At 37.5% G+C, this 22,556-nt stretch overlaps 3 protein-coding genes across 7 annotated transcripts; 1 reads left to right on the forward strand and 2 right to left on the reverse strand.

Moving 5' to 3' along the window:
* Positions 1–49: 49 nt before the first annotated feature.
* Positions 50–2,948, reverse strand: LOC6524930 (protein NipSnap). Of its 2 annotated transcripts, none has more exons than XM_015190484.2 (6): positions 2,817–2,948; positions 2,423–2,537; positions 1,119–1,298; positions 760–1,053; positions 558–700; positions 50–489 (listed from the first exon to the last, which is right to left on the reverse strand). In XM_015190484.2, exons 2-6 carry the CDS (start codon positions 2,476–2,478, stop codon positions 341–343), a joined length of 822 nt encoding a protein of 273 aa, XP_015045970.1. In that variant the 5' UTR covers positions 2,479–2,537; positions 2,817–2,948; the 3' UTR covers positions 50–340. The 2 variants fall into 2 exon arrangements, with proteins under 2 accessions (XP_015045970.1, XP_002100770.1); XM_002100734.3 differs by having other exon boundaries at positions 2,423–2,496; positions 2,817–2,940.
* A 1,886-nt stretch (positions 2,949–4,834) lies between these two features.
* LOC6524931 (protein Tob2) lies at positions 4,835–21,452 on the reverse strand. Of its 2 annotated transcripts, none has more exons than XM_015190485.3 (5): positions 21,079–21,452; positions 11,981–12,921; positions 11,741–11,917; positions 11,013–11,503; positions 4,835–10,885 (listed from the first exon to the last, which is right to left on the reverse strand). In XM_015190485.3, exons 2-5 carry the CDS (start codon positions 12,131–12,133, stop codon positions 9,973–9,975), a joined length of 1,734 nt encoding a protein of 577 aa, XP_015045971.1. In that variant the 5' UTR covers positions 12,134–12,921; positions 21,079–21,452; the 3' UTR covers positions 4,835–9,972. The 2 variants fall into 2 exon arrangements, with proteins under 2 accessions (XP_015045971.1, XP_002100771.1); XM_002100735.4 differs by lacking the exon at positions 21,079–21,452 and adding an exon at positions 19,177–19,335.
* On the forward strand, positions 12,990–15,698 carry LOC6524932. Of its 3 annotated transcripts, XM_002100736.4 has the most exons (8): positions 12,990–13,474; positions 13,537–13,641; positions 13,703–13,958; positions 14,012–14,145; positions 14,201–14,341; positions 14,411–14,593; positions 14,649–15,107; positions 15,231–15,698. In XM_002100736.4, the coding sequence occupies exons 1-8, from the start codon at positions 13,274–13,276 to the stop codon at positions 15,603–15,605; spliced, it is 1,854 nt and encodes a 617-aa protein (XP_002100772.1). In that variant the 5' UTR covers positions 12,990–13,273; the 3' UTR covers positions 15,606–15,698. The 3 variants fall into 3 exon arrangements, with proteins under 3 accessions (XP_002100772.1, XP_039233573.1, XP_039233574.1); XM_039377639.2 differs by lacking the exon at positions 12,990–13,474 and having other exon boundaries at positions 13,576–13,641; positions 13,683–13,958; XM_039377640.2 differs by lacking the exons at positions 12,990–13,474; positions 13,537–13,641 and having other exon boundaries at positions 13,809–13,958; positions 14,016–14,145.
* Positions 21,453–22,556: the final 1,104 nt, after the last annotated feature.

Raw genomic sequence — 22,556 nt, forward strand, 5'->3', positions numbered from 1 at the left:
TCCCATATCCATGGACTCTTTTGCGGAATGTGTTTTAATACCAACATTATAACAGTTTCATAATTGCTTTATTTTATAAAAACAAAATTGGTTTTGTTAAATTCAAAGGCCGTAGGCGATACACACATAGAGGTTCGTAAAAATGTTGGGTAGAAATTTTCACTTTGACCTTATAGTATACTTAAAAAAAAAAAATTAAATGATTGCATGTGTAGCTGGCATTATTTACAATAACTATTCAACAGGAAAATAGGCGAAGTTGCGTTCTCGGCGTTTTCACAGCTAATTTGTTTAGGCGTTGATGAACTCCATTTACTCAGATCGCTAGAAAGTGTGCCAATTATTGTGAGGGCGAGAACTCTGTGGGCGCCAGGACACGGCAGTGCATGTCGCGGATTAATGGCACAGTGTAGGCCACGCACTCATCCCATCCGGGGGATCGCCAGGCAGCTTCTCTGGTCTCCTTACGGTCTTGCAGAGATTTGTAACCTATTTTCGTAAGAAAATCAAATATGACAATATTTTAAATCTATACAAGTAAATCATGAGTTACTTACACCAAATGTGGTGGACATTGTACAGTCTTCCGATCTGCGAGAAGAATCCGGCGAATGCTTCGTTGTTATGCTGCCGAAAGTTGATGGCGCGGGCCCAGTTGTTTCCCCACTCAATCATGGTGCCAGGGGTCAGTCGGTATGAGCTGAGATAATTGGATTAATTAGCTATGCATTTTCGAATACAAAACACTCTAGACCATACCGCATTTCGTAAATGTTCTTGCCGGTACGACTGGCGATCTGCGGCCAGTAGCTGAATGCCAAGAGATATTGCAGATGACGGGAGCGCAAGAATTTAGAACGCTCCTGCATCAAGCTGAGATACTCGGGATCATTCCAAAGGTCTTCTTTGGCCTGGTCTATCTTCTCAAAGCCTCCTGTGTACTTCCAAAGGTGCAGGCACTGATCCATGTCGCCCACCTGAACGGTCCATGATGCCACCAACTCGGTGGAGAGGTTTGCCTTCTTCTCGTTGATCAAAGCGACAGTATTTTTGCTGTGATAAAGGTAAGGCACTTTTAACAATCTATGCTACACTTGCAATCTATGCTATTCACTTACTAGTTATTTAAATAGCTGCCCATGGAATCGGGCCTAACGTTGTGGGTATGAAGGGCATATATGATTTCCTTATCGCTGAGCATGCGACTGTGCGACTCCTTGGTTGGCTCTATTTTCCGGACGAGCAGTTTGGAGAACCATGATTCTGAATCGTTGCAGCTCGGTGTGGTGGACAGGGAGCTAAAAGTACAAATAATGGGTACATTAAATAGATTAGAAATACAACTTGTAATATCTTAATTATATTCTGAATAAGTTAAAATGTTTTCGGAATACCTTCAACATCAATTTTGAAAAGATACGTTCTACACAATTTGGTTCCAACTTTTTTAGATAACCTTTTTAATAAGTGTATCATTCAGATCGAAGATATAATATTCAATTTGTGGAAGAGCGCTTATCAATATTCGCTCAAAGTAGGCCAATTGAATTGGACCGTAGGAGAAAAAGATAAAAAAAAGAATAAGCTATTTCCTTTACACTGAACCAATAAATGGAAAAAAGCAACCTCTGTAAATATACTTTATTCCAATTTTCCAGAGGAAAATGTATTTACAACCTAAAAATACAAAATATACACTAGCAGTGTTCTTATATGAAGGGTAACCAAAATTCGCACCGAAGTGTTTATTTTGTTGTTGCATACGTTTTTGCTTGCTGACGTCGCAACGGCATTTTCATATATGTAAATACACGACGAATTTGGAACCAACCATACATATATATGTACCTATCAATGTGTAGGAGTGCGAATACCAGTGCTGGAAAGGGTACGCGATTTGTGTACCTACAAGGACGGTACCTAGCAGGTACTTTTCAAGATATGTTGGTCAGCCAATAAGAATGGCAAGCAATAACTACTAAGCTCAAAGCTTTTTTACTAAAATAAAGTTAAAGAGTTTTTAAATAAGTACAAAGAGTATATATCCTCTAGGAGACTAAGAAATATAAATATGTTAAAATACCTTATTTAAAAAAATAAGGGACGTCTAGATAGGAGGATAGTTAAATAAACAAAACTTTAAGATCCTGACAAATACTTCAATTTATATACATGTAATAAGCATTAAGTTTGTTATTTCCATCTAATCTTTAAATAAACAAGTATATAATATTTTCAAACATTTTCTTTTGGAGTCCAGTGCATGGTAATCTAGGCAATTAAAATAGGTGCCACAAGCTGGTATCCAGGTACAGGTACCTATGGCTATTCCACAACACTGATCAAATATGTACATGGACACAGCTGTGGGGGCAGTTTTTTGTGTTCAATTTATTTAGTATATGCATGTTGTTTTTCTTACCGGACAGCGTTGTTGTTGCCTTTGCCGACGGCCAATAGATTACGTAGCTTTAACATTTTCGATTTATGTAGGATCTGGCGAGTATATATGTATATATAGCGATATGGGGTGAAAACTGGAAAATAAAATCAGTAACTGTTATCATCCCGATTCGCCATCTCTCCCACTGCAATGTGTGTACATTATGTGTACTTTAGTCAAGGTGAAGTCAGAGTCATTTTAACAAGTGCGCCGGTACATGGTCTTTGGTAGCATTGATAATAGAGAATATAGAGCGTTCTCTCGTTTCAACTCTGTCCGATGTCCGATGTCCCCACCCCGCTGCTAATCGCTTTCCCCGTCGCATAAGGCAATTAATTTGGCAATGGGGCCCTCTTTCCACGCTAGCACTCACTTTATAATTATTTGCGGGATTGTTACAAACTAAAATAATATTTAAACGAAATGTTAACGTTAAAAGAAAACAAAATAATATGCAGTAGAGCTGGCTTAACCACTGACCGATTGTATCGATATATCGAGTACACGCGCTTGGCTATCGATACGAGCTTTAGAGCTCAACGACTAATCGCCTTTTCGATTGTAATAATATGTTATATCGATATGGTTTCACACTATTTCGCTTTACTTTGAACTTAAACCGTTACACCTAAAATATATTTCATACAACTGATTTTGAAGGATCGAAAAAAGAAAATGGCGTAAACGAGATGTGGACTGTCTTAATTTTGAGCTGCTCTATTCCTTCTCCGCTCTTAATACCGTGCGCTTTTGATTCAATTTCGTTATCTTCCTTCGCGTTCAACGGGAAAAGTGGCTGTACCGAGTGTTTTTTGTTATTGTGCTTGTGTGTGTTTGTGCTTAAATATCATTATGTTACCTTAAGAAAATGGAGGTAACGAGAAAGGGACTCTCTTAATTTTGAGCTGCTCTATTCCTTCTCTGCTCTTAATACCGTGCGCTTTTGATTCCATTTCTTTATCTTCCTTCGCGTTCAACGGGAAAAGTGGCTGAACCGAGTGTTTTTTTTTATTGTGCTTGTGTGTGTTTGTGCTTAAATATCATTATGTTACCTTAAGAAAATGGAGGTAACGAGAAAGGGACTGTCTTAATTTTGAGCTGCTCTATTCCTTCTCTGCTCTTAATACCGTGCGCTTTTGATTCCATTTCTTTATCTTCCTTCGCGTTCAACGGGAAAAGTGCCTGTACCGAGTGTTTTTATACCCGTTACTCGTAGAGTAAAAGGGTATACTAGATTCGTTGAAAAGTATGTAACAGGCAGAAGGAAGCGTTTCCGACCATATAAAGTATATATATTCTTGATCAGGATCAATAGCCAAGTCGATTTGGCCATGTCCGTCTGTCCGTCCGTCTGTCCGTCTGTCCGTCTGTCCGTCTGTCCGTATGAACGTCGAGATCTCAGGAACTACAAAAGCTAGAAAGTTGAGATTAGGCATACAGACTCCAGGGACATAGACGCAGCGCAAGTTTGTCGAATCATGCTGCCACGCCCACTCTAACGCCCACAAACCGCCCAAAACTGCGACGCCCACACTTTTGAAAAATGTTTTAATATTTTTTCATTTTTGTATTGGTCTTGTAAATTTCTATCGATATGCAAAAAAACTTTTTGCCACGCCCACTCTAACGCCCACAAACCGCCCAAAACTGCCACGCCCACACTTTTGAAAAATGTTTTAATATTTTTTCATTTTTGTATTGGTCTTGAAAATTTCTATCGATTTGCAAAAAAACTCTTTGCCACGCCCACTCTAACGCCCACAAACCGCCCAAAGCTGCCACGCCCACATTTTTGAAAAATGTTTTGATATTTTTTCATTTTTGTATTAGTCTTGTAAATTTCTATATATTCGCCAAAAAACTTTTGGCCACGCCCACTCTAACGCCCACAAACCGCCAAAAACTGTCCTTCGCACTTACACTAGCTGAGTAACGGGTATCAGATAGTCGGGGAACTCGACTATAGCGTTCTCTCTTGTTTTTTATTGTGTTTGTGTGTGTTTGTGCTTAAATATCATTATTTTACCTTAAGCGGGTAAATTTGAAAATGTTGCATACATACGTGCGCGTAAATGTATGTAAATATCTGTTTTTGTAAAATAAATGCCTTTGTTGAAATATCATCTTAAGGAAAGAAATATGAAGAAATAATTGATCTAAGCTAGAAGCTAAAAAAATATATAACCATAAAGCAAAGGTAAGTAAAAGTAACTTTATTTTCAATTCATACCTGTTTCTTTATGATTTCTAAAATCGAACTATTTTATATACACGATGCTTGAAGTTCTACAATAAAGTTCTAAACGGGGATAAAAAGTTAATACAAATCCTAAATAATTTAAAATCACGACGATTCGAATACGTCGAATGCGCAGTGAAAATCAAAATCCGTGCCTAGGAAGGGTAAAATGTATCCATTTATTTATTTACATAGGTAAGGTAAAAAGTACTCAACTAATTTACCTTGGTACGTACCCATAGGTACAGTTTTTGAGCTTTTATTTTGCCGTGAGTACTAATCTTGTAAAAGGACATCTGTTCTCAGAATACTGAATAAGTATGCAACAGTGCGGAGAAAACATCAAACTCTTTTTTTTTTTTTTTTGCTTTTTGTTAACAATATCCAATTGTTTATGTCGGTGATCGAAGCAGATCACTGATTTTGGGTTTTTTTATTTTATAAACAATGCGTTTTAATTATACGATAATCTTTATTCTACTAAAGGTAATACGAAAAATACTCATATGGAAGTTATATTTGTTACTATACATAGTACATACATTTTATATTATTAACCTCTATGTTTATTTCCACACACGTAAGGGGTTTTAAATTGATTGAATATTTCGGTACTAAGAATAGATATACATACACGATTATTGTGTGCTAATGAGGTCACACATATACATTATTTTGTTATTGTTTTGCATGTATGTACATCGTTATTGTAATCACTGATATGCATTAATTTAATTACTTTCTCTTTCGGATTTTTCTGTTCAACGAAAGCCATATCATACATATGTATATCGATCGGTACCAAAATCTTTTTGAATTGAAGTTTAAAACATAATACGTACATATGCAGTGTATGTATGTATGCCTTCTCAGCCTTTAATTATAATTTTCACGTTGTTTTTGTTTTTTATTATATACATACATGTAAACATAAGCCTTGTTTAACAGAAGATAACCGTAGAACTTAGATCACATAAAAGTTCATATCCATTTTTGGTGTTTAGTTTGGAATATACCATATGTAAAATCTAGACACGCATGAGAAAATATCTTTTATCATATAAACTTTTTTAAGCCCGATAACGTGGAAAGAATATAACACTTATGATAGAAAGTACAGTTGCTTATATGTTGATAAATTGTCAGTTGTATGATTATGATATACCTATGTATATCATATATTTCGTAATATATTTGTATTTCCGCTAACATCCAGAGCTGCCACTAACCAATTTTCGGAAATACTATTTAAGAGTCTGGTTGGTAATGCACATTTAGATTTATGTTGGAAATCGCGTATCAATAAAACAAGTTACCTAAAAAAATATATAAAAGTTACATTCGTAAATGAGTTTTCATCTAACTACCTATCAAAATATCTGTACTTATGAACCTTATCGAAGATAAGTGGGCTTAGATATAGTTGATTTTCTTATACCTTTCTGTTTTTGTTACTTTGCATTGCTTGAGAGATATCTCTTCGTACATTTACATACATATAGAAACATATCTGAGGTATAAAAAGCTGTATTATATCTAATTTCTTGGTTGTCCTCCTTGTAGCTAAATACATGTACCAATGTCGCACTTTGCTTTAGTTAGTGAGTTGTTTCTACATCTGACTTGTTTTTCTTTTTGAATTGTGTGTATTAAAATGTTGCTTGGTGTGGCTTTATTTATTTCATATTGTAAAATATGTTTTGGTTTTTTTTTTGTTTGTTTTGCTTTTGTATATTTGTGTGTCTACCATAATGGTTCATTATTTGCTTATTAGATCGGTCGGATACAATTTCATCTCGATCGAGTTAAAATTTTAAGTTGGTGGACATCGATGATTAGGCGGATACTTTATCTAAATTTTCCCATCTATATACATATACATATGAATGTTTTGCCATTTCTACAGCGATTTTTTCAACATCACTGTATCTCGATCTTTATCTGTGCCTTACATTGTTATCACAATCACAATAGAATAGTTTTTATAAGCAAGCCATACCGTCTTCTCATCCAATACTTTGCATCCCATCTCTCCATTTCCATTTTCATATCCATATCTATATCCATTTCGCTCTATGATTCAGATTCAGGTAAGGATAGATTGGCAGATTGCATACATTATGGGGCGTTTACTTGTGCCATATGCTTACTTATAGAGAATGGCATGTGAGACAATTTCTAACATTATGAATATTTGTTCGTTACTTGGTTTCATTCGGAGACATACCATTTCTGAGACATACAAAAAATACATTGAGAATCCGTTGAGTTGAACCATTTAGAGGCATTCATATGTATACATGTATACGAATATATATATATACATATATACTCATCATATATATAAAAGTACAAAATTGTTGGTTTTTATTTTCATTTTTCGTTTTCCGTTGAATGTTTCTTGTTGTTTAATTCAAATACACTCTAATACGTCTAAGAAAAAAACGTGCCTAATCCTTAATGTGTGCAAGTGTTAGATGGTGTATGTATGTATGTATGTATGTATGTATGTTGTATGTTTCTGTGTAGGTACTTATGCGCTACTATGATCAGAATACAAAAGCTATAGACCCAATGCAATCTATAATTCGCACCTATTACTTTGAGGTGCGATTAATATAGCATTTAATGGGGTTTTTTGGTTTGGCTTGGCTTTGATTTGACTCTTGTTCGTGGTCACAGTAGCTATAATTAGAAGCTTCGTTAAGGTACTTAAATGTTTCATTAAATTTCTGTTTTCAGTGGTAGGTTTAGATACACACATCTGTGGGATGTGTAGGTACATATTTGAATACATTCTCCAAAAAACTAAAAATCTTCGCTTTCGTCAAATTTTTCTCATTGTGTTTGCGTCTTCGACTAGACAATAAAAACAAAACCATAACGTTTACACAAATTACAAATGTTTCTTAACAAGATAAATAGAGAATGAATTCAGTGGCTTACTCAATTTGTTGTTGTTTATCCATTCTTTTTTCTACTTTGCCTTAAAAGTACTTTCATACCATTAGGTTTGCTATACATTCATTGAACAACATATATTGAGAAGTGAAATAATACATTCAATGACATATTTACATTAACATTTTGCGTTTCATTTGGGACTTAAAAAAGATCAACTAAAATCGTCTTTTGGTTTTATGCATTTTATTTTCCCATTTAATTAAAGTAAGTGTTCATATAGAGCAAGGTATTTTCACATAGGCCCATATAAAAAGTATAAAATTTTTTACTGTACTCGATTTATAAAAATTACAAATGTTCATATAAAAATAGATATATATATACAAAAAAATACGAAGTCAAATGGTAATACATACAATTTAACATACAACAAAAATATAAATGTTTTTTTTTATTATTTGTTCAGGTGTTTTTTATATGTAAAAGCTTCCATAGCTTGAATAACGTGTGTTTTAGGGGTAAAAAAGTTTAGCAGTGACCCGACGACCTTGGCACTATCAATAAAATCATACGACATCCTATTACATTATATCTGATATAGGATTTCATTTCGATAAAGTCGAATGATTAAGAAGGTTTGGGGAAAAACAACATTTAGTTTATAACAAAACAATCAGAGATTTTTATCCTGGAAAAATAGATCATGTTAAATGATGCTGGAGTTTTACTTTCTACGGTTTCTGAGAAAGTGTGTTTACGTGTTCAGAAAAGTTCCTTTTTCCTAGTCTTTGCATTTTTGAAAGACTCTATTTTGATTATAGGTGTGTAGTTAATATAACTAAAAGAGTTTAAGAGGAGCTTTGGTTATATCTATGGTTTGAGCAATTAGTTGTAGTATTTGTATTCGTTTAATCTAATATTTTTTCCAGTCTGACAGTGGGAACCCAGATATCTTTTAGAACAAAAAGATGTCGAACAAATTGAAATAAATATACATTTCCAGAAGAGGTTACTCACCGGAATAATACCTGTGCTAAAGCCAACTTAATTGTTATTTTGTTTCTTACAAATTCTTTCGAAACACTTCATTTGTAGTATGAAAATGTATAGATTTTTGTTTATATTTCTTATAGTTTTGAAACTGAATACATTTTGTTAGCTCTTCAGCAAGTTAGCTTCAGATATATACAAAACTAAAAAAACATTTTATAAAAATACAAAGAATGGGAAAAAGGACTTTTTACTACAGAAAAACATTCTTCACAGGTCAGGATGCTCAGAGTATGCAAGTTGCATATCTATTTATAATCAACAATGTTGAATTTTATCAGTAAACATATTCATGTTGTTTGTGTTTAAATTTAGCAACTTGATCTACAAAAATGATCTTATCTTTAGTTTACAACTAATTAAAAACTTAATATTAATGTTGATCCTAAGTTGGATAATTAAATATATTTTTATATATACGTTCATATGCATAACAAGTAAAAACAATTAGTTGAGACATTCTAGTTGTTCTCATTAAATATATTTATATTTGTGGTATTATTTCTTGTTGCTTATTGGTTTGTTTCGGTAGATCTTCATCATTTGCTTGTGTGATTTGATTTGAGTGTATCATTCGTACGTGCCTATGGCAACAGTCGTACACTCTATACTTTGAGTTAATTTTTCTATGCATGCTCTTGATACCAGAAAGAAACTTTACTTTGCGATTTACTCTGAATTTAATAACAAAATAAATATTATTAGTGGCTGATATATATCTGTATATACAACTCGTACATATCTACATTTATGGGCCTCACAAACACATGGTACTTTTTGGCCCTGTCTATATATATATATATATATATATATATATATATGCACCTGTATATACATCTGCATATACAGCTTCATACATATAAACATGTACACCTGCTTGTGTGTGTCTGATCGTGGGTGTGTCAACATCGTATCGAATCGTTCCTATAGAGATATGCATCCATTGTGACTGTTCCTGTCTGCAAGGACACTTACAATTACATAACTATCCAAAATGGCAAAAGAATTATGTCCTTGGTTTTTAATGACCACCTTATCTTTCCTCCTCAGATGAATATAATGATAATGATGATATCCATTTATACCACTCCACCTAGTCGCTCCGTCTAATTTGCTTCGGTTCCTATCTGGGAATTTGGGGTTCTTTACAGGAAATCTCAAAACTGCATAACAATTCATATTGCTTATAGAGTTGTGACCAGAAAGCCCGAAATGCACTACATACATATCCATGCCCCGGATATAATATTTCATTAAGTTGTTGGTATCGATATATATATATATATATATATAACTATGGTGGATTCTCTTTGCGGTGATTGACTTCGAGGAAACTCTAGTTGGCAACCAATAGTTGCTGATACGATGATCCGTTGCCATAGAAGGAGCTAATGCCATCGATCAGTTTGGTATTGCTGTTGGAATTATTACCGTTGTTTCCGTTTCCGTTTCCGTTTGCGTTCGCATTTCCATTTCCGTTTCCCGAGGAGGAGGACGGTTGTTCCTGTTGTTGAGTTGGATGGCTACTACTGTTGTTGGTGGAGCTGGAAGGAGGAGTGGCTGTTGTTCCTGCGTTTGTGGCTGCCACGGTGGGTGTACTTAGGGGACTGTCCTCAGGCGATGAGTCCCCGGCAATGGCAACGGCAACGGCCACAGCAGCAGCAGCCGCTGCTGCTGACGACGATGATGACGAATCCTCAAGAACGGCACTACCGCCGCAATCCACATTTAGGCCAAAGCAGCTTTCGCTACTATTCGGGCGATCCATTCCGCCGCGATTCTGTTGCTGCGGATGCTGTTGTGAGTTGGCATGGCCATTGCCAAAGTAGCACGGATCCAGATAAGTACTATACTTGTTGGCCCCACCATTTCCTCCAGCGGCGACAGCAGCACCAGCTGTTCCAGCAGTTCCGCCCACAAAGAGACCCAAGTTACTGGCATCCGCATTAAAGTGCGACTCGAAGAGGCTGCGTGGATTGCCAAATTGTGGATACAGATTGATCGCCATGTTTTGATAGTAAAACGGATCGGCCGACGATCCCGATCCGGCCTGATTTGGATTACCGCCCAGCGATAGAGGATTCGGCGATAGGGATCGGGCAGGTGAGACGGCATCCAGGCCGCCAAATGCTGCCGATACCGATGATCCTGCGGACGGGACAACTCCATGACCATGATGCATCTGCTGCTGCATCGCACGCTGTTTGATGTAGTTGGAGAACTCAGTGGGCGACATGCGATAGGCGCTGCTGCGGAAGCAGAAAAACGAGAAGGAAAGAATTTTAAAGTTAAACACATGCTTACACTGAAAATGTTGCAAACTATTAGCAGCTAAATTACATGTCAAGATAATGCCATCTCTCTGAGAACATTTACCTGTTTGTGCGCTTGGAGCTGGTCTTCAGCTTGGTGCTGCCGAATTTAGTCTGCGCAAAGGTGGCTGTGGTGAATGTCAATGGCGCCTGGGCGCCGCGTTGCATGAAGGCCGCTGCAGCTGCATTGGCGGTGGCACCGTTTCCGGGTACGGGAACTGGAGCGGTACCAGGACCGGATGCCATATTGGATCCGGATCCAGAACCAGAGCCCGTTCCAGAACCCGCTGCGGAAACGGAACTGCAGCTGCCAGAGATCGTGGGATTTGGACTGCCCTTGTAGGTGGGTGAACTGGACGCAGCCGAGTGCGGCGAGGATCCCGCTTGGGGCATGGCCAATGGAAGCGGCTTGGGACTCAAGCTCAGATTGTTCATGGTCGTGTTAACGGCATCGATGGGTCGGAAGCACTGCGCCTCCGGGTTGAACATTTTGGTGACCTCGCGATCTGCCGAGTGGCTGTCTTCGTGGTTCTCATTGTTCTCCGTATAAAGAATCTGATTAATAGAGAATGGGTATTAAGTTCAAAACTCTTATACATTTCCCATGAAGTCTACTTTATGTGCTAAGCACCTTTAAGGTGACCAAACATGACAAAGGCATATTTAAAACAAAAACACAAGTGTTGCTATTTCGTTCTTTTCAGAATGGCTGTTACAGCATTGCAATTTTCTCGCTCATTTTGAAGCTAGTGGAAATAGCATTTTCTTAGGTGAAATACCATAAATGGTTACCTTTACTGCTCCCTTTTCACCGATGCGGAATGATACCTCCCCGGGATCTATCCACACGGAAAGTTCGTTTGGCAAGTTTTCTAGGATATCGCCGATCGGTACTCCACTTTCTCTAGCCGCTCTTTCCAGAACCGAATCAATGGGATCCCCGGTCTTCAAGCAGCGATAGGCAGATCCCTTTAAGGAAATTAATAAAAATATATATAAGCATATATATCACACATTGTTGGGATTACTTACCTTAAAGGGTTTTTCGGGGTACCAGTGACCCTGGAACTTGTCGCGTAGGGCCTTCTCTAGCTCCTCGCCAAATATATTTACACGTCTGCGCGGCAATTTGTTGTAGAGATAGGATATGACAAAGTTCAAAGCGACCTGGATTTCAATATGCATCTTGACCCTGCGGCCGAATCCTTCGGTATTCGTTCTTTGGTCTTTGTCCTTTCCACGTTCGTTTTACGGACTCCGGCTCGGAATCCGATTATGTTAGCTGATCCGTATCCGGATCGCTGCCTGTTGTAGGGGAGTTGGAGTGCAGTTGGAGCTGCAATTGGTGGCGATATCCAAGCGATGAGGAGCGTTTAAAGATGGTCTTTGTAGATCATCTACACATTGACGGTAATTTGGAATAGTTGGCTTTTGCGCTCTTCTTGCATTCGTTTGGTTTGGATTTGTTTAATATATTTGATTAATTATTTCAGTGTTTTAGCTTTCTGTCTTTCATGTATATATATAAATGGTTGTTGTTTTTAGCTTGGTTTAAGATTTTTGGTGGGGGAGGTTATTACTGTTTAGTGTCTCACTGTATGAAGATAATCTGTAATTGTGAACGTTTTGCGACTAGAATGAGAATCGTGTTTGTTTGTAATTGGAAAATATGTGTTTTTTTTTCCTTGTTTCAGTTGTCGTAATAATCGTAGTTGCCTAGATTCTAAATATTTATGTTGTATTTACAAGGCATATCCAAATATTAAATTATGTACATTTGTGTCTATTTATGTGTCTTTATTCCTTGTCGACTTTTATTTGGCCACGGTTTTTTTTTTGGTTTTTATTCTCTTCTTGGTGGTGCATCTGTCGATTCTCTTTGATTTGGCAATCCGAGCACGCTTTCTCAAAACGTTTCCATTAATCAGAGGGATTTTTTTGGACTTCCACTTCAATCAAATGTCTGCAACCTCCTGAAAAATGAAAGAAAAATAGACCGTTAATAAAAATTGAAACAAAATAGTACGCGCCCTTCACCGTTGAATTAAAAGCAATGCTCTTTATAGTGTTAAACTGTATTGTGAAAATATAATTCAGTTTTTAAAGTGCATCTTACTATAAGGATCGATAGTTTATTGAGTTTTGTGCAACTTCAATATAATAAGTAGCCTACCGACTCTCTGTGTAAAAAACAAGCAGACAATCCCAAACCAAGTCACCTACATGGGTGTCTATATGAATACAAACACAATCAGAAAAATACACAAAAAAAAAAACATACTGCCAATAACAAACCACAAATAAATATAAATCCAATAACACAAAATGGCGGCCAAGCGAAACCGCGATGCGGATATCGTCAAACATAAGTTGGATCTACGGGTCCGATTTAAAAAGTTGGTTCGGGCTGTCATCATGAACCAGACGTGGCTTTCCGATGAAGAGGAGCAGGGCATCTCGATGAATGTGAAAAAGAATGTGGCTTTGATGCGGCAAAAGCGAAAACCGGGAATGTTGACCGTTGCGGTACGAATGAACTTTATTTAAATTTCTTGTAGGACTGCTAAAATTATAAGAGAAAATCACAGGACAAGGCACTATTGCGTTCGAATCCCGCTTTCAGGACAATTGAGGAACGCAAAAAGTTGTGCATTTTAATAGCAGGACTAAATTGTTTCTCTAGAATACCACCGGTAAGGGGGAAATTACAAAATATTATATATAATTCACCAAGATCTTCTTTAACGAGCTTAGAAAATTAGAGCACGCATGGTGCCAGTCCTAAAGTTTATGTCCATCAATGAGCCACGTGTGATAATCAAAGATGGTGATATGCCTATCGCCGTCTATTTCATTTTGAATGGTGAAGTCGAGATGAAAAAGAACATATTCAACAAGGCTACAAAACAAGATGATTCCGTTGCGGAAGCAATTTTTGGTCCAGGAGATTGTTTCGGAGACGTAGAAATGGTTGAGGAATGCTCAAGAATGAACACTTATCAAGCCCTGTGTAAGAACGAAAAGTAAATAATAGTTTAGAATAGAAACAATACTTTTCACCAGCTAGTGTTGAGGTTTTATCGATATACGATGTGGACTATGAACGCATCCTGAAGCCACATATGTTAAAACAATGGAACGAAAAGAAGCTTGCATTAAGAGCATTTGATTATTTCGATTTTTTGACTCCGGATCAGGTTCGTTCTGTTCTACGAAAACGTATAACTCTTAACGTTTTCCATACATCAATAGATAATTCTAGCTTGCAAGTACTCGTACTTGGTTCAATATGAGCCCCTAGAGACCATTTATATGGGGGATAAGGACTCCTTAGGTTATGTGCGATTTGTTCTAAGCGGAGAGTGTGTAATTTTGCAGTGTCTGAGTATGAAGGTGAGTACAAGATTGCAATTTAAACTGCTAGATATGTAATTATGAATTATGAATTACTTTTTCATTTAGGTCACCAACGCAGAAGGAGAGGTCAACTACGAGCTTGCCGAAATAAATAAGGATGAGGGTCTTGAAATGTTTCAGTCTTGGAAAGACGTTAGCAGTCGCAACTCGTTTTTAGACATACAGGACATTTTGGCCTCTTCCACTTCCTCAGAGGAACTTGAAGGCGGCACAAAGAAGAAACAAGCGGTAGACAGCACTACGTTATTGTCATCTAATCTCGCCACTAATTAACTTTGTGTAGATGCGCAAAATGGGTCTAGCGGAAATACAAAAGTTTTGTGGCATCCGGACCTCTACAACACCATCTCGAAAGAAACCAAAACCGAGAAGGACCTTGAATTCGGCGGCACAGGCCAGAAAAACTCAATTGATACAGTCGCTGCGAAGAGGAACTCCTTGGCTGCCAAGTGTACTGCCTTTTGATGACGATGACGACGACGACGATCATCTTGTTGAAGATTATTTGGACTACGGGGAAGATATCTATGATGATGAAATTGATACGGACGATAGTTCATACAATTCGTCCTCGGGCTCCACTGTCTCCATGGATCGTGCTCTCGTTCAAGTTCAGCTTAAACGGCACAGCGAAAGCACTGCCTCCGAGAAGAAAGTGTCCAGTTCATCGTCGGAAATATTTACGGCGAGTTCAATGATCAATGAGAAGAGTTTAATTGACGAGAGCGCCAAAACAGTCAAAGTAGGTATTTTAATATCACTAAGTAAAAGCTGTACTTTATGTTGATATGGTATGAATCAATCACGCGTAAATTTGATAAATTTTATATTTGCGTCGATAAATATCGATTTCTATCTTCTGCAGGAGCCCGTTGAGACGCACTTCATAGACGTAGGCTCACTGACCTACGGTAGTGTCTTTGGACTGGGCGAAAAGATGGAGCACCGCGTGATAATGGCCCGTACTGTTGTGCAGTGCCTGCTCCTGCCGCGCTTCTGGCTCCTTGAGGAGGAACAGAATCCGGGTAACATTTGGCACCGTCGTCGTTTTTACTTCGAGTGCAACGTGCCCTCGCGCCAGGACTTGTTTACCAACTTTCTGAAGACCCGGCAATGGAACAAATTCCGTCGCGACTACATTGAAAGTCTGCTGAATCGCGAGGAGAAGGGCAACATAACCAAGGAGGAAGATATACCAATTATGTGTCGTATCGTGGAGACTAGCGATGATGCTTCATAGTTGAAGAACAGAACGTAATGTTTTTATCCAAATTCTCTGTTACCCAATTGCTTTAAGCAAATAAAGCTGCACTTTAAAGTATGTGTAATAAAATGGAAAACTCTTGTTATTACATTGGGTGGCACCGCAATTATTGTAGAATTTCTTTTGCTTAATATGGAATTCAGCTCATTGTGCTTATATGTTTATCAATGCGTTTTCTGCAACGGCTTACCCAGCCAATTTGTGTTCTTGTCGTATGTGCATGCGCTCTTCCTACGTCATTCTAGGAATTTGGGTTAACTGTTTATCCGAGTCGGGGGACGGTAGCTCTGCCTCAAAACGGGACTGCCGAGTAGTCGGTGCCAATGCATTCGGGAGTGAAACTGGAGCACAGCTGAGCGGTAGGCCGAAGTGGGACGAACACCCACATAACGGTAACGGCCGCTATCGAGAGAGTGGAAGAGTAAGACAATATTCTAAACGCTCTCCACGCTCTCCACGCTTTACGCAGCTGGTCCGAGGACACACGAAGCGCAGTTCTTGGCCTTCGGATGTGGAATCCTTGCAAGCTGAGCCATTTAATTAGAATTGAGAGAGGAAAACATCGGCAAAAGCAGATGATAAGCAAAACACTGGAAAAAAAACCAGTGCAATTTCTGTACTAACTTCGGCTTCAATTAATCACGGCAGAGTTTTATTAAGTGACATTTGAATTATTTATTTTTTACATGAAATAATTTTCGATCCACGCTTGGCATAATTTTATTTTGAATTTTTATTAGAAGAGCAAGCGAATTCTCTTTTCTTTCTCTGATTTCCACTCACGTTTCTCCAGAGTGAGTGGCTCCCAGTGCGCAGTAACATAACATACGTACGTCACAGAGACCTCAGTCCGCCCACACACATATTCTTTTTTTTTTTTTTTTTTAGCACTAGTGCAGCTGTGTTGATGCAGCGGGGTCATGCGTGCTTGTGTGCGTATCTATTGCATGTACATAACCTGCTTTTTGCATTTTATAAACCAATTGAAGGCCACATGCTATGAAAGGCATAACCGTTACGAAGGTTTGGCACTTGCCTTCAGCAGCTTATTGGTGATAATGCTGGACAATGGCTGTATTAAACTAATGAATATCATCGGTTGATCTAAGTCTTAGTTCCATGGCAGAGAGACAAGTTGCGCGATGCGACAGATCAAAGGTTAAAGGTCAACCAGACTGCACTTGAAATCAATTTTAAATATTTTCATCTGGGAACACTCGAAACAAAACGAAACAAAGTGTTCATTAGGTGCCATTTTGCTGAGTGTACGAATGCACATGTATGTAATTGCATAGCATACTTAAAGGCATTGTTTAATTAATTAAAAGTAATTACTGCTTCTATGAAGCATAACCATATAACATTTCTTGGTCAACACACACTTAACACACTTTATTATTAAATAAAATGATTAATTTTTTTAAGGCACCTATATGTCTATATTGACTTGCCTGTTGATGCTGATAAGCAATATTTTATGTACTTTAAGTGGTAAACAACGTGTCCTTAGATTTCAGACAGATCTTATTTATTGGATACTTTTAAACTTTAAATTTCATTTTGTATTTTAAAATATTATTCACTTTTTCTAAGCATTTTCTTATTACCGCAGATGGAAAGCTGGTGTTTTGAACTTTATCACTAAAACAAACTCCGCCAAGAGCCGAAGGCGCTGCTCCGTTGACATTTTAGCTTATAATTTCACAAATACATCCCCAAGCTCGGATTCCTTACACATCCTTGCATAGTGTTTTGTATATATGGATATTTCTATATATGTATATATATATATATATTCAGGTTGCTGTTGCTGGTAGTGACTGGAACGGGCAGAGAAAGTGAACTCTCTCAGCTGATGGCCTTTCTCTCACCCTCACCGAAAACACGGTATCACAACGGTATCTCTATCTCTCACTTTTAACACTCTCCCTGAGCGAAAATGCACTCTTCAATGGACTGTGTGTGTGTGCGAGTGTGTAAGTGTGTGTGTGGGTCGCTCTTCACAACATAAAATCAATAAAATCTGGGCCACCAGTTTTAAAGGTTGATTAAAATGACAAAAAAATTCTTAAGCCGAAATGCCATATAGGCAAACTCCGCCTTCTGGCTATATAAATGCATATACATACAATATATACGCATATGTATGTATGTACATATTCAAAATTACTTTTTGTGTCTCCTGCAAAGTCAAAACGATGAAGCCTCCGAATTCCAAATTCCCACAGCACTCAACCACAGCAACAAATACTACGAACATTTAAAGACGTATTTTTCCGTGTCTTATGTACTGGCACAAAAGTGAAAATAGGGCTTTTCAAGTTCACTTGGCTAGCACACACACACACACACGCGCAGTGGGAAGTACATATGTAGAATAATGTATTTGCTTACATAACATTGCATTCAAATTGCATTCACATAGAAATCAAGGCAGTTAAACAATTAGATAATAATAGGCTTAGCTTAGCAAACTTTGACAATTATTAGGAAATTTAAAATCTTTCAGAAGATGAACCAAAAGTACTTTTTGTTGATTTATTATCGCAGCTCCTAAGTAGTTATTGTTTAATTTTTGCAACTTTTATCCAGTTAAAAAAAATTTAGTTGCACACTTCCTAATTATCTAATAATTCTTAGAAGAAAAAATTAGTCAGGTCAAAAAGAACAAGCATCAACTTTTATTCGGAGTGTAAAAAGTTTTTTTTTTTGTTTACACAGTGCAATTCGTTTATGACAGCGCTTTTGTCTTCAAATTAGCGAAATTGGAATCAATTAAGTTAAGCGCATTCAATTTGCGTGTCTGCGTACTAGGTAACAAAGGGTATTTAAAGTACGACTATTGGCAGAAGGAAATTTGCTCGCTTGTTTGAAGATAATTAGATGAGGTTACACAAGCGTTCATACAGCTGTGTATTTTATAATCATCTGTTTTTCACAAAGCTTTTATACAGGTGGTTTTCTCCAAGGAAAATGTTTTGACAGGCTGCATTCGCTTTTAAACAAATGCCAATTATAAGTAACAAAATATTAAAAAAGCCTATGGATTATATTTGTATATAATAGTCATTTTGGTAGTCTTTCGGATGGGTCAATGCAATCGTATTTTACATAGACATGTGAGTAAAACCAGCTCTGCAATCGGCAACTTATTTTGCTGGTTTGTTTTCATTTCCTTTGAATTGCATTCATCTTTTGCATAGCCAATTAAAATCACTAAATGATTACCACTGCAGCGTAGAGGTTTGAAGTGCCACAACATCTAAATGGAAATGTGAGCGACCCCATTGGGCACCATCGACACCAATCAAAGTAATTACCGGGCACCATTACATAAAGCCTTTGTAGATATATGTATGTATAATGATCTGGCTGGACTCAATGTTTACTGCGCTGAATTCTATCGCACTAGATATGTATGTACATACATATTATATTTGTTTTTATCGACAACAAACAAAAGAGAAATGCTATACGATTTTCAATACATTGCATAACCTGCTTAAGGGGTTTTCCTTGCAGCGTTTGCTGGTAAATTCACACTCACACGTTATATTGTGCATTCGAAACTTGTGGATTGTAGACATTGTGCAGTACTTCAATTTACAAGATCATCACAAATTATTTTTAGTTATTGCTTTGCAGCCTTATTTCCCGCAGTTTTATCGAGCGTTGTGGAGCAAGCGTTGCTCTAATTTTTCCCCGACTGGCGCAGGGGTATATTTTCAACAGCGAGAGCGACAGAGATTGTGAGAGAGCGAGAGAAAAAGTGAGAAAGAGGGACCCAGTGGGGGCTAAACAAGAAGAAAAAAAAAATAGAAAATGAGAGACCCTGGTGCTCGAGACAACACAAAACAGCTGACCGCCACACTGCGTGTGTGTTGGTGTGCCTGAACTATTGGCATTTTCCCCACTTCCTCTTTATATTGTTGTTGTATTATTATTATACTTTTTGGTTCACCTATTCACTGCACTTGCCAAAATCTGAAGCATAACGCAACATAATCATATGAGGCCACAAAAACACAGTCAGCTGTTCGTATTTAAGCGCAACAGCAAGATGTTGGGACATTTTACCTCACAACAGCGGAAAACAAATAAAAAAAAAAAAATATTTAGGCACATGATTCTCGATCGTTTATCTGAGCACACACGAAAATTGAAATGACAAATACACTGCCATGCCGGAATGTCTACACAATACACATTTGAGTGTGTACAGTACACAATATAATTTTTTTCTCTTTTTTTTTTTACTATTTTTTTTCTCCCTGTATGTATGAAAGTAGATACAAATAAGCTTGCGACGAACCCCGCGACAAAATGCCAAATGATGGTCTGTTCTGACTCAATAGTATTTGTCTGGCACAAGTTCGTATTTTGGTTTGGTCGAAATTCATTTCATTTCATTCGTTCTTTGGCAAAAATGCAAAAGCAGCTGCAGTCGGTGGTCACTATGCTCTCAAACTTGCAACAATTGCTATCGAATCATCGATGTTGTCTCAGATGAATAAATACAAAAAAAAGAAAGAACAAAAACTTGCGCAAATGAAATCACACACATGCACTATTATAAAATTCATCTATTGTTGTGCAACAACTATAGATATCTGTGCGGAAAATACAGTGGAACCTTTCTAGCACAAACATTTTCAGAGACCTTAAAGTTGCATATATTATAACAACACTTTCGTATTATTTAACGCAATACTGAGCTTAATACTTTCTAATTATGAAACCAGAATATTAAAGTGGTCAGTGAATTGGAGTTAGGAAATACTGTATTTGCAGCTTGCTAATGCAAATATCAGCTGGCAGCTATAGCTTTTAGGCACGAATAACGACAACAAATTGGGAGGAGCTAGATGAAGGGAATCTTCCCAACTCAATATCCATAAATAGTATTATAATAATCTGAGCTCAAGCTAACTTAAGTTGTCTATAGTAAGAGGTTTGGGTGTTGAAATGTTGTGCCCTCTTCGTGCTTGAGTGCCGAGAACCCCTTCATATTTGGAGTTATGAAAGTTCGAAGGCATAGGAAAGGGGAGCTATGTAGATATAGCTAGTTCCCTGGGCTCTCTACCCAGTGTTGGTGGAGAACAGCTGTCCCTTTCGGCGCTGAAAAGCCCAGTGCTCTAGTGAGCACCATAACGACAACAAAACAAGAAGATATGAAAACAGCCGAGCGAAAGTGAGAGAACCGATGCTCCATCTCCTTTTTGTTTTTTTTTTTTATTTCGTTTTTTTTTTTTCTATCACATTCATTGTTATTGTATTTTCTGTGGGGGCTAGATAGATGTACGTGTAATGGGGGATAGTTCGCTGCTTTCTCAATTTTTGCACAGCACACACAAGTACACACTTTGTATATTGCATTATTATTATTATTTTTTTTTTTCGAACAAAATAGATAAAAAATTGTATTTAAACATTTATTTTTTTCAAATACCGGTGCAATTTGCTGATGGTAATTTCGTGTTTCCGATTTACTGGATTTTTGTTGGTGGTTGTCTCCTGGTCGTCGTTGTATTAAACGAAGGATTTAGCGAGTTATGTATAAAATACCCCAGTTGTACCAACTAGTATGCTATTGTTTTATTTTTGTGTGGGTATATGTGCTCGGTTGTCTATTTATTAATTTCTTGTTTAATGTGGTTTTATTGGTTTTTGTTTTTGGATTTCTTGTTGTATTCTATTTTTCTATTTTTTTTTTTTGTTATTGTGAAATGACTCTGCCCGTTACTTAATTGTAGCACACGCCACTTAGCAAGGGCCGAGTGAAGCGTCCGTAGTTCTTGAAATCGGTTTAGTAACTGAGACTGAATTGACGCGCGAACGGGCCTCAGTGAACCAACAACAAACAAGTGCACACGCACACTTCGGCACCAGCACCACCACCACCAGCGTCATTGTCTTATTCGGCACTACGCACGAATCACACACGAAGCTAAATGTTCTAAACTTGGTTCGGCTTCTCTCCCTTTCTCTGTCTCTCTCTTTCTCTACTTGCAACCACGGTTGTCAATTTAGCTTTTTTTTCGTCTATGCTAGATTGTTTTAAATAAAATAAATATTAATGCGGGCACCGCCTATTCTAACTGACCCAGAGCCCGCAGCTCAACTTCAAACACTGGGAAATATAATTGAAAATGTTAGATAAGAAATCATAGTTTCGTACTTTTTGATCATAAATTGTTCTTACTTTGGTATACATCATTTTTTTTTAAGCTACTGCAAGGGTATATAAGCTTCGGCTTGAAATAGAGTTGGTTTGGAAACAACGGGTATTAGAAACAACGTTTGTTGTATTAATTTAATTTTAATTGAAATATCAATTATAGCGTTAGTTAGCATTGCAATACCCATCTGATATTCTTCAAAAGTAATAATATCTTTGAAAAGTATTTAAATTTGTAAGATCATCATGTCTACTCTTAATTATTTAAACTTCGGCTTGGGTTTACATCACTCGTTTGCCCTGAATAATGATGCGCGTGACTGGGCGAGTGCAGGAGTGTGTGGGCGAGTGTTGGTTGTGCTTGTAGTAAAATCGAGCCAAGAAGGACTTGCGCAATGAGTGCATATCCTTCCGTGGCACACTTTTAGTACACATGCCCGCCTCTCTGGCCCACAAAACGAGTCGCTCTCTACGTGCTTTGGCTCGGACCCCTCCCCCTTTCATCCGAAAACTGGGACAAGAAATGAAAGTGCATGAGCACGTAACATATGCGTACATACACCCAGAGGCAATATGTACATTAGAGTGGACCGCGCTCGAACAAAAGGTAAAAGGTCACACCTGTGTATGTATGTATGTATGTGCGTTCGCCGTGAACAGTAAGAAATATTGGGATACTCATACTTTCCCTTTTTATAATTTTTAAATCAAAAATGATTTTTTGTGGAAACCTTAAAAATGTAAGTAGA

The sequence above is a fragment of the Drosophila yakuba genome, chromosome X (genome assembly GCF_016746365.2).
Source record: "Drosophila yakuba strain Tai18E2 chromosome X, Prin_Dyak_Tai18E2_2.1, whole genome shotgun sequence".
NCBI classification, from domain to species: Eukaryota; Metazoa; Arthropoda; class Insecta; order Diptera; family Drosophilidae; genus Drosophila; species Drosophila yakuba.

Bases quoted from the DNA above. Each gene is read 5' to 3' on its own strand.
- LOC6524930 (XM_015190484.2), bottom strand. From the start codon at position 2,478: ATGTTAAAGCTACGTAATCTATTGGCCGTCGGCAAAGGCAACAACAAC. The intron at 1,299-2,422 runs GTAAGAAAAACA...TTGTACTTTTAG, and splicing joins GGCAACAACAACGCTGTCCG to CTCCCTGTCCACCACACCGA. The intron at 701-759 runs GTATGGTCTAGA...CAATTATCTCAG, and splicing joins AAGAACATTTACGAAATGCG to CTCATACCGACTGACCCCTG.
- LOC6524931 (XM_015190485.3), bottom strand. From the start codon at position 12,133: ATGCATATTGAAATCCAGGTCGCTTTGAACTTTGTCATATCCTATCTC. The intron at 11,504-11,740 runs GTAACCATTTAT...TCTATTAATCAG, and splicing joins GTGAAAAGGGAGCAGTAAAG to ATTCTTTATACGGAGAACAA. The intron at 10,886-11,012 runs GTAAATGTTCTC...CTGCTTCCGCAG, and splicing joins AGCTCCAAGCGCACAAACAG to CAGCGCCTATCGCATGTCGC.
- LOC6524932 (XM_002100736.4), top strand. From the start codon at position 13,274: ATGGCGGCCAAGCGAAACCGCGATGCGGATATCGTCAAACATAAGTTG. The intron at 13,642-13,702 runs GTAAGGGGGAAA...TAACGAGCTTAG, and splicing joins GTTTCTCTAGAATACCACCG to AAAATTAGAGCACGCATGGT. The intron at 15,108-15,230 runs GTAGGTATTTTA...TATCTTCTGCAG, and splicing joins AGAGCGCCAAAACAGTCAAA to GAGCCCGTTGAGACGCACTT.